This window comes from Martes martes (genome assembly GCF_963455335.1).
Source record: "Martes martes genome assembly, chromosome: 13".
Lineage (NCBI taxonomy): Eukaryota > Metazoa > Chordata > Mammalia > Carnivora > Mustelidae > Martes > Martes martes.
The window spans coordinates 80,811,435-80,826,812 of record NC_137901.1 but is presented as its reverse complement, the minus strand read 5'-3'; the positions used below and the strand labels follow the sequence as shown (position 1 = coordinate 80,826,812).

At 40.6% G+C, this 15,378-nt stretch overlaps 1 protein-coding gene across 1 annotated transcript in view; it reads right to left on the bottom strand.

Annotated features, from left to right (window-relative positions):
• The window catches only part of MED13L (mediator complex subunit 13L), a gene marked incomplete at its 5' end in the record, with an annotated part of 289,095 nt that overhangs the window by 17,537 nt on the left and 256,180 nt on the right, over nt 1–15,378 (bottom strand). Inside the window, 7 exons of the mRNA XM_080822094.1 lie at nt 1,017–1,205; nt 2,432–2,651; nt 3,223–3,649; nt 4,343–4,535; nt 6,386–6,609; nt 7,259–7,438; nt 11,324–12,261. Coding sequence (XP_080678220.1) covers nt 1,017–1,205; nt 2,432–2,651; nt 3,223–3,649; nt 4,343–4,535; nt 6,386–6,609; nt 7,259–7,438; nt 11,324–12,261 — 2,371 coding nt within the window. The remainder of the gene's footprint in view (nt 1–1,016; nt 1,206–2,431; nt 2,652–3,222; nt 3,650–4,342; nt 4,536–6,385; nt 6,610–7,258; nt 7,439–11,323; nt 12,262–15,378) is intronic.

The following is a 15,378-nucleotide window of genomic DNA, read 5'->3' as shown; positions in this document are numbered from 1 at the left end:
CCACTTCTAAGTTTTTTGGTTTGTTTGTTTTTTTTAAGACTTTATTTATTTATTTGACAGAGATCACAAGGAGGCAGAGAGGCAGGCAGAGAGAGGGGGGGAAGCAGGTTCCCTGCTAAGCAGAGAGACTGATGCAAGGGCTCAATCCCAGCACCCTGGGATCATGACCTGAACCGAAGGCAGAGACTTTAACCCACTGAGCCACCCAGGTGCCCCCAACTTCTAAGTTTTTATTTATACAAGAGATAGGCATTTCACTGAGTTTTCCAGAAAAACTTACATTACCAACTAAAATCGGCAAGTATTGGTGTTTTTAAGTTCCTTTAATATGAAGAGGTGCTTGCTGGCTTTTATTAACAGGTGATCTTTCATGCAATAGAAGTTGTGGGAACTGATTTTTGAAGGCTTCAAAAATTCTAAACATTGCCCTGTTCATCTATCTTCAGGATAAAGTGATTCATAAAATAAAAAAAGTATACATCTTTTGTTTGGTGTTTTAAAATTCGCCTAGAGGTACATATCTGTGGGAAGTAGGTTTAAGAAGATGGAGAGAAAAAGCACTCATTTATATATCAGAAGCACCGAGATAAGGAAAGAGAAAGCAAGCCCCTGTAAACACGTGCTTTGGAAAATTAGGAGCCCCTGCAGAGTGAACGCATGCACAACTGCTGTACCAGGAGAGATAAGAGCTGGGGAAGGGAGAAAGCCAGTGATTTAATAACAAATCAGCTTCAAAAAACAGAGAACAAAATAAACATAGGAAAGTCAAACATTAGTAAGTAAGAGTGATGAGTATATTGCCGCCTTAGATCCTACATCAAAAAACACCAAGAGTTTGCTTGTCTCCTTTCTCAAAAATTTTTACAAGTTTAGAGAAGTACCTCTTCTATTTTAAATTAAGGATCAGAGAAACCTCCCACTCTTAACAAAGGCAGAAGATGCACCCAGCAGCCAACTGGCTTGTATCCCTAGTATAAAAGCACTCTTTGAGAAATTTCTGCTGTGCTACTACTTACCTCTGGGTTCTTGAGGGTCATCTCGATGCTGGCGGCAGGCCCGAATCCTGTGAGGGACTTAATGTGGATCTGTGTGGGCAGAGGTCGCCGGCACTGGCAGTACACTGAAAACGCCATGGACTTCAAGTATTGAATGTAGAAAACTTGTTCGTCCTTCATTGTCTGCAGCATGTACTGGCAAGGCACAATCTACACACACAAATACAAACAAAACTAGAATGCGCTTGGAAAATGAAATGGCATGAATTCTTTACAAAGAGGGCAGGGAGTTTAAGTTTTAAAATATATAAGGGGCGCTTGGCTGGCTCTGTCGGTGGAGCATGCAAACCTTGATCTCGGGGTTGTGAGTTCGGGCCGCACATGGGATTTAAAATTAAATCAAGTATTATATACATATGTGTGTGTATATATATATTATATACATATATGTTATGTACATAATGTAACTCAATCTTAACTCCTTAGATGACATAAAATCCTCTATTACAAAGATACACCAACAACTGAAGAAGAGCGGTCATCTTGTTGGTCACATTACAGTCACTTAGAAATTACCCTCTTCCTTTTTTAGGGATAAATTGCCAATTTACCTTTGCCATGCTCCAAAATTCTTAAAACTTGCTTTTTAATGTAGTTCTTTTTTTAATCACACGTACACACAGTGCGTGCGGTAACTGAGGAATTACTGTCTGAGGATGTGAGACACAAACTTCACAACGAAAAACAATCAATAACCTATTCTGGTAACTCTTTAATTCACTATTTTAATTCTATAAGATGGCTCTAGTGAAAGTGACAGTAAAACAAACCCAAACACCCAAGGTATCATTTATCACTATTACCAAAATCTTGTAAAATTATTGTACTATAAAGCCGGCCAGGCGGTAGTGTAAGAGACATGCTCACTGACGGCTCAGTGAAGGGAATGTAAATAAGCTAACTTTTCTGGAAAGGAATCCAGCATTATTTGTCAGTACTTTATCTAAGAATACGCTTTAAGAAATTACCTGAGGTGTGAAAAAGAGATTATAAAGATGTTTATTACAGCTTTATTTATAATAGTGAAATTCAGAAACAAATATCTAAGTGTACAATAATAATTACATATGGAGAACATTCACTCATTACAAATGCTGCTTGTAAGAATTTTAAACATGGGAAAGTATTCATGAATAATGTTAAGTATTAAAGACTAAAAATTATACTAGAAGTATGATTCCAACTCTATAAACAAACATACACAAAAAAGGCAAGAAATATACCAAAATGTTATGCAATGGTGACTTAATCTAACGGCAGAATTATGAATATCTTTTCCTTTATAGCTTTCATGTGCTTCCAGTTAAAAAAAAATCATGAACTTGTATTTCACAAAAACAACAATGAAAGAGAAAAATAAAGTTGCAAATAGTCACCTGGAGAATGAAAGAATTTCTCATATGCTCAGGTAAATTATCCAGCATCTCTGTGTAGCAGCGCATCAAACTCAACAGCCAAAAGTTTCCGGAAGTAGAGTCTTCATCTGCAGTGTAAGTGAAGGGGTCCACCATGTAAATGACAACAGCTGGAGGATAGGCCTGGCTGTCTGCGGAGTCAGGCTCAGTGGGAATTCCTATTCTCTCTCGTTCTGTGACACTGTAGAGAGAGCCATTTATGAGATGCACAAAATAAATATAAGTCACACAAAATACACCTGTTCCAGAGCACACCCATCCCCCAGACAATGATTACAGATTAAATGTAATATCAATATGTGTATTACTAAAATGAAGGCAAACCAAGCCAGTTAGTAGGAAGACAGGTGGGAAATGACAATACACTCCTTTAAATGGGAGATCTCTTTTTCCACTCCCTCTTTCTCCTGGGGCTATATTCTAAAAAGGTATTTTATAATACTATTAATGTTAGTGTTAATAGCTTACTATTACTATTATCCATTTATTCTGTTCACATAGTAATAGTAGAATCATCACTAAAACTTACTATGAAGCTAGTAAGTAGAGTACTAATAAGTTTATAAGAAGTCTCAGATTTCTTAACACTGAAACAAGAGACTGACAGTTGTCACTTCCTTTTGGGAAGAAGAGAAATAGAGCACTTCACTAGACTGAGAGACTCATGAGGTTGAGGCAGACAGCTGGGTGCAGAAGAGTATAAGTAAGGGGTCCAAGCCAAAGCCACTCGTGTCAATCTGTGAACAACGTACCTTTCTTGTCCATCCTGCGAAGACTGAGAGGAGCTCTGCCCAGGCTCAGTGTCTCCACCACAGCCCATATTCCCTTGCGTTCTGTCTGCGGAACTGGCCCCAGTGCTGGGGTTCTGCCCTCCAACACTAGCACTGAACCCTGAAGAAGAGGTAGTGCTGGTCTGGTTAACAACGGCAGCAGGGGCAGATGACGAGACGGGTGGCACAGAGGAACCAGATGCGGAGCTACTTGCCGCAGGGTTCCCAGAAGTGCTGTTAGAGGTGGGATTGAATGCACTGCCAGCCGAGGGCGCTGCTGATCCTGAATTTGAAGCTAGTGGCCCTGCGTTCCCAGGTGCAGCTTGTCCCTGTGCTGCTGCTGGTGGGGACTGGTACTTAGGTGGTATCAACAGGCTGCTGTCGAGCTGCAGAGTGGCTAGATAAGGTGCTGAAAGAGGACATGCAGAGAGGTGACATCAGTGATGTTCTGCAGTGTTGGACTGGATCAGAAATTCAGAATGGCCCCTTTTTAAAAAAATGATGCTTTCAGGCCGCGGTACTCTGATTATGACACCCAAAATGCTATCTCCACACTTGAATATATGCTTATATATTCTGCAAACATGGAAATGAATATGAAGGTACTTATTATAAATTCTGGTGAAGAGGCTTATTTGAAAAAAAAAAAAAAAAGCGAGAGAGAGAGAAAATTAATTCCTGTAACACTTTCCTTTCAGACTGACCTTCTGGGCCTTCACTGACAACTCAGAGGCCACGTATTCTCTAGCCACCACGGTACACCATGCTCCTCTGTGTACTGAACTTTAAAAGCTTCCAAGATCCTCTTGGGAATGTCAGTTAAATTTAAGCAGTTAATACCAAGTCCTGCTGCTAAGTTTTCAAAATGTGGAGTAAATTAGATATGACTTCTTTAGGCAACTTTAAATTGCTTTTAAAGAATGTGTGTGCACATAAAAATTAGCATTTAATGACCTAGAACACAGAAATTAGACCTAAATAAATACAGTAATGGAACACTACCATTACCTGAGACAAAAGTAGCATAATGCTGCTTCCCAAAGGGGAACAATTTGCTATTTTACTTCTCAGATTCTACTTGGCCAAATAAATTCCCATTTACCTAGGTGATGGCGGCAAACTTGCGCATAAAGTTTGAGTCTGGAATGATTGTCATTCTCCTCACTGCTCCATGGCTGGTTGAACCACTCGCTCACAAGCTCGTCAGTCAGCTTCTGTGCCACGGTCTTTCCCACGCGCATGATCCCATCTCTTAGCACTTTGCAGATGGGCTTGTGCTGCCCAAGCCTACACATCTGATACCACAAGCAAGATCATTATTTACAACAGGAACCACTCCTGTCATTAGCAGGGAGAATTCTTTATCATATGCATAGAAGTATTTTGCTTTTCTTTTAGCATTAACACGAACAACCAAACCAACATTAGACGCTGGTCCTTTCTGGTAATTATAATGTATGCTGAGACTGCTATCTGTCTCTCCAAAACCTGGCCTAGACCCTCTAAAGAAAAATAAATGTTTCTTCACCCCAGCCAATTCCTCCCACACAAGGGAAGTTTGCTGAGCACTACCTGATTGCTAATGGTCAAATAAAGAATTAACCAGATTCCTGCCTACTTTGGCTGACTGAGACATATGTCCACTAAAACCTCTTAAGTAATCCCTACTCATAATGTTTTCCCATAAGATAACATTAAAATTTTATGGGCCATCTGTTACAGACATTTGGAGATCACCAATAGCAGAGGCCACTGAAGCAGTGGATATGCTGATCACTTTTTAAAAGTAAATAGTTGTTTTAAGCACAATGAGATTCTGTTATTAATCTCCAGGACACTAAATGGGTACTTACAGCAAAGAATTAATATAATACACCTGCAAAAAATAAGCTACTTAACTATCTACTCACCAACAGGAGAGCCCAAATTATCCCTTATTAGAGGTGATAACTGAAGGCTTACCAAGCCCCTACAAAGTTCTCTAGCGCACATTCTTCTTAACAAGGTATGCACTCCCGCCAAATGAGCAATCCTAGTAAAGTCATTAGTCTCTAAAGAGATCCAGCAATGCTTTTATGTTTCGTAAGTCATGTTAAAAGTTTCATCCAAGAGAAGAGAACTGGGCTTTAAAAAAATTGCTTAGACAAGTTTTCTCTGTTATGGTCCTTATGATTTAATAGTATTACACATCCATGAACCAGGCACTGTATAGAAATTACTGTACCTAACGGTTCCTTTAGGGGCTTAACTGATGCCATTACCTCGTTCGTTAGCATCTCCTCACTTCTTTGTAGCAACACAAAAGTTTACTATTTCACGTGTGCCCATCCACTTCTAGATAGTTAATGTTCTGTTATGAAATATTTTAGAAATTCAACTTGGCAACTTCTTTAACAAACACTCTTGTGATGTTTATAATATGCCTGTAACAGTTCTTCATAAATACTAATTTTATTTAATCTTGCCAAAAATAAAGATCTTAGAAGTATAAGATACAAAGAATTTAGTGTACATACACTTTGGCAGAAAAAATGTGGCACTTAACCTTAAAGATACTCATGTTTCCAATTTTTCAAAAGTAACAGTAATTTATGTACTAAATATATAAAATGATTTACCAGCTTTTATATTATTACAGTTATTACATTATTACTCTGTATCAAAGTTCTAGTATTAAGAGGAATGCAGTGCTAAATACACAACAGGGACATGATTCATTAAACTTATCTTTTGATTCAAAAATCTTCAAGCTAAATATTTTTATACTGTTTTCAGGAACCCCCCCCCCCAGGAAGGGATGCACTTTCTTTCTGTAAAGGTCATCTTCTGAATAGCCAGAACACCCGCTGGTAAGCAACACTTTTCAACTCGAGCACACACATGAGGAAAGAACAGCTGACAGAATTGTAAGACGTGCGGGAAGGCTGGCAGAGCAGTCTTCTAAATCTAACAAAATGTAAAGCCAAGAGGGGAAAGCAATTTACTCCCAGGAAAACTTGCCAATTTAATTCTCTCCTTTATCCTCCAAACACTTGCAAATTTTCTTTGAGATCTACCTTGAAGATACTTGTTCTTTAAAATTTAGTCATAGCTGGAAACAATCTGAGGACTCATGTCCCAAAAACGATTTTCATATCATTCTCACCTCATATACAGCGCTCAAGTCCCTGAAGAAAGTTTTGGCTCCTTCGAGCAAGGCCTCATTTTCTGGACACACCACAATATAGGCAACATCACGGTGGCCCCCATATGGGTCCAACAATAGCCTCTCCCAAAATGGCAAAGAGAATGGTGAGATGGTGAGGAAGTCTTTGTCACAGCCTACCAGCAGAGTGGGAATGGGCAATGGCTCAGGAGACTCTTCTGAACCTGTAACAATAAGGCAGTTAGGATGGTGCTTGAAAGTCCACTTCCTACAACCTGGACAACTCAGAAGTTCTTGCTGCATTAGTCTTAATTCTGGCATCAGAAATTTCTTGTAGGTTGACAGGATCACTCTCAAAAAGTACTCTTCAAATCCTCTAATTACATGGCCCCTGACGAAGAACCTTATATCAATGAGTCAGAACACACTTAGATAGGTCCAATAAGGGCAGATTAGAACAAAGTAAAGTTAGTTTTCCAAGCAGCACTATACCATTTCCTTTAAATTAAGCATTAAAATCCTGACTAGGAAGAAGTTGACAGAACTAGTTCAGAAGTTCATCCAGATGAAAATACAATGAGGATCAGGAAGATGAGGAGAATCTAATGAATACTCCAAAAATTATTTTCCTCATTGACCTGGATTCTACCAAGGATGCTTAGAGAAAACTTAACTCCAAACTGACTTTAGGGAAGAAAAGATTATAAAGATTAAAGATTAAGATAAATATTAAAGATTAATTTATAAAATTATAAAACTTAATAGTCATGAAGAGGATTCCATTTTGTCAGTGAAGCTAGGACTGGACAGTAAGGAAAGATGGAAGAATTACGGAAGAATTATGGAAGAACTGAAACAGGGAAGAGATTCTACCATAGGTTCCCCGTCCTGCCATTTTGTGGAACTGCTGCCAGGTTAGCGGTCCCTGCACATGCTGGATGTTCTCCCAGGTCCTGCCCGTACGCTTCTTTTGGATGGCATCTTGGAGAAAGGGCTGCAGCGACAACAGCATGCGGACCACATCCTGGGAGGAGAGCATGCTGATGTCTAGCACTGCAAGAGAAAGGAAATGAAAACGAACAGAAATTATACAGGGGGACTGGCACTCTCCTCTTTCCTGCCATCCTTCTAGACCTCAGTTATAGTCCATGACAAAAGACATAATTGGCGGTAGATTCTATTTTCAGTTTATTCTAAAATGCTTGACTTACCAGTCAAAAGATATTACTTTATTATTACAAAGTAATTTATAATTTACTATGGGAAATAATAAAAGGAGAAATCAATCACTCTGTATATAAGAGGTTAACTATAGAATTGTTTAGAAGTAAAAAGATGGATAGGCCTGAATTTAAAATCATACAGACCTGTTTCCAAGGTTGTTCATAGGAAAAGAGAGCTATAAAAGTTTCTTAATCATTATATTACTTTTATTTATAAATAGCAATGTTTTGAAAGTATGATCAGTGTGTGTTGGGGGAACTTAAATAAAAGCTCTTAAAAACTGTTAAAAATGCTCTTAATGTAAAATGTTTTCACAAAATACAAAGTGCACTGAGAGAAAGACAACTTTCCATGCAGGCAGAGGCATAAGAAAAAATGGCAAAAGCAACGACAGGACTGAAAGTCATCTGTACACAGAGGAAGGTGGGATTCATGGTTTCAGCAGAAATATTCTTCCTACTGAGGAGGGGCCCTCAACATAGAACCTGAAAAACCTCTCAGACTCTATGCAAAACTCTATGCATGAACATATGCATATTATTTCCCAGGGAGAAAGGTCCATAAACGCTTATCAAATTCTCAAAAAGATCTGAAGAAAGAGCTAATGAAGTGTGAGGTGATCAGCTGCATACCTAAAGGCCCTTCCTTACTCTTTCTTTTCTAGCTGACTGGGAAAGGGGCACAGATGGAAATCTAAGATTTATCTACCAACTAAACCTGAAACACAGGATGCTTAAGACATCTCTAGGTGTATCCCTAAACCAAACAAATTGCTAATCTAAATTTGCAGCCTCTTGGGAAAAACTGGGAGACATGGCAAGCCGCAGGCCACATTCCTGCACAAGCAGCATGCCGGAGCGAAGGCGCAGCGCCCCCTTCAGATGGCTCTCCTCACTCAGCTCTGCTGCCTGCCTGAGAAGGAAGCAGTGATGGACTTTATCTTCAAGCCTGGGCTGCTTTTGTCTTAAAGAAAAAAGTACTTCTTGGACCCATGGCTCTATCAGAAGTTGGAGAATGACACACAAAGAGAACCACCGGTTAGAGAAAAATAAAAGCAGACCTCATTCTTTGTGGCTACTCGTGTGCACACAGAAAAGAACGTGTGTACTGACAGACACAGCGAGGGCACTGCCGTTGGCAAATCTGGCTCCAGCATCATTCATTTACATTATCTGTCTGGTACTGTTAAGCTTGTGACTTTGGAACCCACACCTCCCCTGCAATAAAACTCTGCTCTTCTTCATATCCAAAGATGACAGTACTGATCCACCCACACACCGCTTTTCTGTCTAAAGGCTACTATCTGGCAAAAGGAACCACCCGAAATAATCACCCACATTTCTTTAGGGGAAAGACTGCACTTTCTTTAATTCATTTAATTCATAAATGCATCCAGCAGACATTAATTAGAGGCCTGCTAAGTACAACTCACTGTGCTCAAACCCAAGTGGTTACAGAAATGAGCATAACCCTTGAATACTTCCTTACAAGTCTCTACCTCCGAGAAGTCTCCTGACTTGGCTACTCAGAAAATGCCTACTCATCCCCTACTCCACTGATCTCTGTCCTCTGAACATACTTTCTCCTTCCAGATTTCCAACTGTATTTAAGAAGCTTATATAACCCTTCCCCTACAGGCTGAGAGTTGTTCAGAACAGGGTCCACGTTTCATTCACGTAAGCAACCACTCCAGCCCAGCCTGTTCCCACCTCTCTACAGAAGCAGCTCCTCACCATGGTCAAAAGATATGTTTAATCCTCTTCTTAAAAGCTCTTCTTGACCACTCACTCGTCTCTTTCTGGAAACTTGGTTACATTGCAGAGTTCAGCGAAGCTCTGTCCCAAGCCCTCTTGTCGGTCTGGGTTTCCTCCTCCTCGGTGAGCTGCTTCCTCCTCTGTGCCCTGGACTTGAGTATCTACAAGTCAACTACTCACTTTCCCCTGAGCTGCAGGCCTGGGAAGTCCCAAGAGTCTACTTGACATCTCTACCTGGGTATCTCAGAAGAGATCTTTAAAATTTCCTAAACTCAACTTAGGAGCTTTCTCCCTGGACCTGGTCTTCTTCCAGTGCACTGATCTTTGAAGGACATCACCATCTGTCCAGGTATACAAGTCACAAGCCCAGGTGTCTTCCTTACCATCTCGCTCTCTCAGACCCCTAAAATCCAACCCACTACCAAGTCCTGCAGTCCAACTACTTCCTCAACATCCCTCGAATGTTTCCACTTCTTTTCCATCTCCTTTGCTAAGACAAGAAACCAAGTCATTCTTTCTTATTTGAGCCACTACACTAACCCTCTCGTCTTCCCACCATTCCTTCCGTTTCCAAAGCCACAGCCTATACTGCAGTCGGAGCTTGTCTGTTTCTTAACTACACAAATCAGAGGGCAATGCCTCTTCATGAACCCATCATGTTAGGGCTCTTGGGATAAAGACCTCAGCCCCAACAGGTCTCAAACAGCTCTCAGGAATCTAGCCAGCTCCAAGCTCCCTTCAGTTCTTTCAAGATGTACTTATTTAAGGGGGAGTGAGGGGCTGGGGAGAGGGGGGAATAGGAGAGAATCGCAAGAAAATTCCCCACTGGGCGCAGAGTCTAACTTAGGGCTCAACCTCATGACCGTGAGATTGTATCCTCAGCCAAAATCAAGAGTCAGATTCTTAACCAACTGAACCACCCAGGCACCATCCTACATTAAAAATAAAATAAAATAAAATAAAATAAAATAAAATAAAATAAAATAAAATAAAATAAAATAAAATAAAATATTTATTTACTTGAGACAGAGAGTCCTTCAGCTCTTTGAAAGCCCCAAGCTCTATGTAACTCTGGGCCTTCCCTCTTGCTGCTCTTTCTGCCTGGGACACAATTCCTTGCTCTCCACCTTCTTTAGCCAGTTATTCTGTACTTGGCACTGAAATCTAACGTTTCTACTTCCTCAAGGAGTAGAAGAAGGCTGACCCCCAGCCTAGGAAGGCCCTCCCACCCCACACCTTCATCGCTTATAACGGTTTCTAATACTATGCTAATTTGTGTAATTATTTGATTAATCTGATGTCCATCTTCCAGAATAGGTCAGAAAGTCCCTCAGAGAGGTGTCCTGTCTCTTTCAGTCACTTTACCCCCGGGGATGCATCACAGCATAGACAGTGAATGAATAAGGGAAGGGAACAGCAAGTTGCAGGGCTTAGAGCTCAACATCACAGACATTTATCAGCTGGAGCTTTTAATAATGGCAGTGACATGCCTCAGGAACCACAACACAAAGCCAACTGCAATCATTGTTACAAGAGATGCAAAACACTGGAAAAGCAAAGGAAGGAGAAAATGCTCTGTAAATGGGTAGAAGGCTCCACGGGAGAAGCATTACAGACAACAAAGTTAGAAGAACGGGTGGATTTAAACACGCAAGGTGTGCCGACTATTCGCCTGTGTACTCGCAACGATGCTGATATGTAGCGGTCAGTTTGCCATGTGAACTGCGCACAGGAATCAATATGAGAGCAAGTTTTCACAAAATAATGAGTCTCCTCAAAAGGTGTTTCAGTATAAAACACTGCCCTATTCCTTAAATTTAGGAAGGTTGTCCACGGAGCTCTTAACTTCAGTTTTGTGGGTTTTTTTTTTAAGAGAAATGAAATTTAAAATTCTGTCCTTTATTATTTACCATCATACCAAGATCATTTTCAAAGTAAACGTGTATTCGGGGAAACCTACCGTTGCTATGAGGCCAAGAGTGCACTGTGGCACTTCTCACCAGAGCTTCATCCACTTTTCCACCTGTGGGATTATCCACATACTGTCGGCCCTGCTCCAAGGCATTAAAGCATTCCGTCCAGTAATCATTATTATCTGCTTGCACCCGGTCATAACTCCAGCTTACACAGGGAAGAGTCTGGCGACTGTTAGAGGAAATGTAGTCCAGGAAACTCAGTGAAGCAAAAGGTTGTGTATGTTGATTCTGGAGGAGGAGGAGAAGGCTTATAGGTGGCTCCTGGGACTTTCTGGCTCCCTCCATCTGAGGAAGGAAGGTAGTCTGACACATCATTAAACGCCTCTCTGCAGCCTGACCAATATCAGAATTCTTCCCAAAAATATCCAACTCATCTTCCAGGAAGAGTCCTGAATTGTAGCCAAGTTTGCGATTCATAATCGCACTAAACCCACAGGTACAGCGATACTGGTCCTCGTTGGAAGAATCAGGGATGTAAAGCCCAACATCCGCCCCTTTGATGTTCATGTTGCAGGCACAGATGCAACAGCTGTCAAAGTTTCTGTCTTTAAAGATATTCATCACAGAATCTGAGAGAATCAAGGTGACGTAGAGACTGTGGGCTTCAGGAATTGGCTGCATGGTGGCAGGCTCCACAGAGTTAAGGGGCCGCGTGGTAGAGGGGGTAGAGGCTGGTGACCCCTGATCGGTGCTATCGTATTTAACCGACCCTTGACCACTGGCAGTGCCCCCACCTCTGGGAGTTCTTGGGGTCCTGGGGGTTCGTGGTGTGGGGACAGAGAAGCGAGGGGTTGCTGGAGATGGCAAAACTCCTGCTCCACTGTTGCTGGCTGGGGCAGCACTGTTCAGCGTCACTGGTGTGTTCATTTGTGGTGTATTCAGATAGTCTGGATCTGCTAGGCTCCCGACACTAGGCACGTTACTGCAACAGACAGTACCAAGTGAGAACAGGTGCATGTCACAGACACAATTACCCCACCTGGCCCGTGCATTTTTTAAAAAGATTTTATTTATTTATTTAACAGCCAGAGATCATAAGCAGGCTCCCTGCTAAGCAGAGAGCCCAAAAAAGGGCTCAATCCCAGGACCCCAAGATCATGACCTGAGCCAAAGGCAGAGGTTTAACCCACTGAGCCACCCAGGTACCCCTGGCCTGTGCATTTCTTATCATTTATGCATGCTTTCACTAGGTATATTCAATTTTTTCTTAAAAAAGAAAAAAAAAAGGATTCAAAAGAGTCAATAAAAGTGATGGGAAAGCAAGAAGCAAGGTATGAAGAAGAATATACCATACACCAAGAATAATACATCATTTTCCTTCTACTTATTCCACATCAAAGCAATCTCCATCTTAATCTTTCAAGGGAACTTTACTGTTTTTACAAGAAAACATGGTGCTGGGTTTGGTCACTGTAGTTTTGAAAAACTGTAACTATTAAGTGGGACTTTAACACATGAGTTCAGATGCTAAATTGACTAGAAAACCATAGGATAAAATTTCCATCTAATTTGCAATTACCTTTTTGTCACTTTTTAAAATTTAAAGTCTGCTGCTGTACTTATCCTCTGAGATCATAATCCATACATGATTCTAAAGCAGTTATGATCAAACAAATAGGAACATTTGCCATTTTTCTAATTTTCAAAGCACAGTCCTATCTAGGCTTGCATTTTTATAGTACTGAATGACCATAAAGAAATCCAACTGTAGGAAACCCACTGGCCAGTACTACACTAGAATTAATACAGATATCACATATGTAGCTAGGAGGCCTTAGTATTAATTAGATGAATTACGCAGTACACATACTGTATCATAGCTTCCAAACTCTTCTAACAGATTTCTGTGGGGTGGTGGGCAACTTTAGTTCATTTTTAATCTTCAATATGCTATGTATTACCTACAGCACAATTATTTTTAGTTCCCAGAAACTGATCACACACTGTGTTATCTATTTTTTCATAAGCAATGACTTCTTTTTGGAATAGTCACACAGAAAACAAAAATGGTTTCTACAATGTTCTGTTGTTTTATTATTATAAAAGATTTTTTTATATACCTTCTTAGACGCACATGTAAAAAAAGCAAATGAGACCATTCTCTCCCAATTAGAAGGTATCAAAAGAATAGATTTCATCTACTGCCTAATATTTTTTTTGAAATCTATTAATACTGTACTTAAACTAATGTTCTTCCAATAAATGACATTCATTCACTTAAAATGTGAAAGAAGAATGTCATAAAGTGATGGCTCTTCAAATAGTTTTCTTGTGATTTTTAATTAGCTATGCCTAAACCACCGGCTTAAAAAATCCAAATCCAACACTACAAAGAAACTAACTCTGAAGCACAGTGGTATCTTTGAGTGCAGATAAAAAATGACCTAGAAACCTTGATAGCAATCACTGCTATCTCAGAAACCAAAATAATAAGTGTGTAATAATGATCTTTACTCTAATTGGACTCCTTTCAAATTCTTCTGTTTGACAAAACCCTAAAATTATTATACAGCTCAGATCAGAAAAACTATGACTACTAACTGAAAACCTAAATAATTAAATTGCTCCCTAGGTAGTAAAAATGGTTTAGCTTGTACAGTAACCTGATTTTTCCCATTCAATAACAATGAACTGAGTACCAACACTATACTAGATGCTGGGCATTCAATAGCGAAAAAGGGGATGAGAAGGTAGCTCACAGCAAGTATGACAGGTGTCAAGCAAGTGAGCGCGCATGTTCTGAGTGTGACCAGGGGTGGCCAGGGTGATGGAGACCCCAGCAGAATATCACTAGCCCTATGTGCTAAATTTAAATAAACTTAAAGAAAACTACAAATTCATTTCAAGAGGTGCACAGCTACAAGCTCAGGGCAGGGGATGCCGTATTGGAAGGTGCTGATATAAAACACTTCCTTCATCAACAATAGCTCTTAACAGTGCCAACTGAGAATACCAAGGATCTCTGGGATGGCAAAGGGTAGATTTAATATACCTAAACAATGATCTGAATTACTGATTATTTAAACTATCATACAGCAAAGGGCTGCATGTCACTCTTTTGAGAAGTCTGTGTGTATAAGAAATTCAACCGTCAGATGCCGCTGGTGCCGCTGCCCTGGATGAGAATGGGGTGGCAACCCTTCTGGGTCCTTGAGCCCCGCTGGACTAGATGAGTCCCCACTTACAGAAGCTCCAGCACGACTGGAGCACGGCTGCTGAAAACAAGCCCAGCGACCACAACCAGGGTACTTCTGAGCACGCTCTTGCCCCCTGATGATGAAACTTTATTGCCACAATACTTCCACAGCCACTGGAACCTTTCAAAAATCGTGTGGGGGAAGTCAGGCAGGATTATCCCAATTTTAAAGAAGGGGAAGACTCAGGTAAGCTGGTCATTTAAGGTCATACGGAGGAGTAAACAAAAAAGGCAGGAATGGAGTCCTCTGACAGCACAGTTCTACCTTCCTAAGTCTTCCTAACTCTGTCACCATTTTTCACATTCTGACGCTGACTTTACATACATACACATAAAGCCTGTTAAGACATTAAAGTTGGTTTCATCAAGATGGTTTTCTGTGATGTCACAAATACAGCCCACAGGGCTGGATCTGGAATTTGTCTTATCTTATTGGCTCCTAAAATGTAACTCTGCATTAACTACCAACATTTTTTAAAAGGAGATTTACATAAAAATGCAGACCACCAGTCTCCCACATTCCTGCCTGAACAATGCACTGTAACTGGATAGCACACAGTCCCTTTAAATGAGGCATATTCTTGGGCACCTGGGTGGCTCAGCTGGTTAAGCATCCGCCTTCAGCTCAGGTCAAGATCCTAGGGTCCTCAGGTGGAGTCCTGCATCAGGCTCCCTGCTCCACAGGGAATCGGCTTCTCCCTCTGTGTCCCCACTCCCCATTTCTCATGAATAAATAAAATTTTAAAGAAATAATAAATAAATAAATGAGGCATATTCTTAACAGTTCCAGCAAAGACGCTGCTCTCTCCTACTGCCTCTCAGGATGACACTGACCATCAGTGG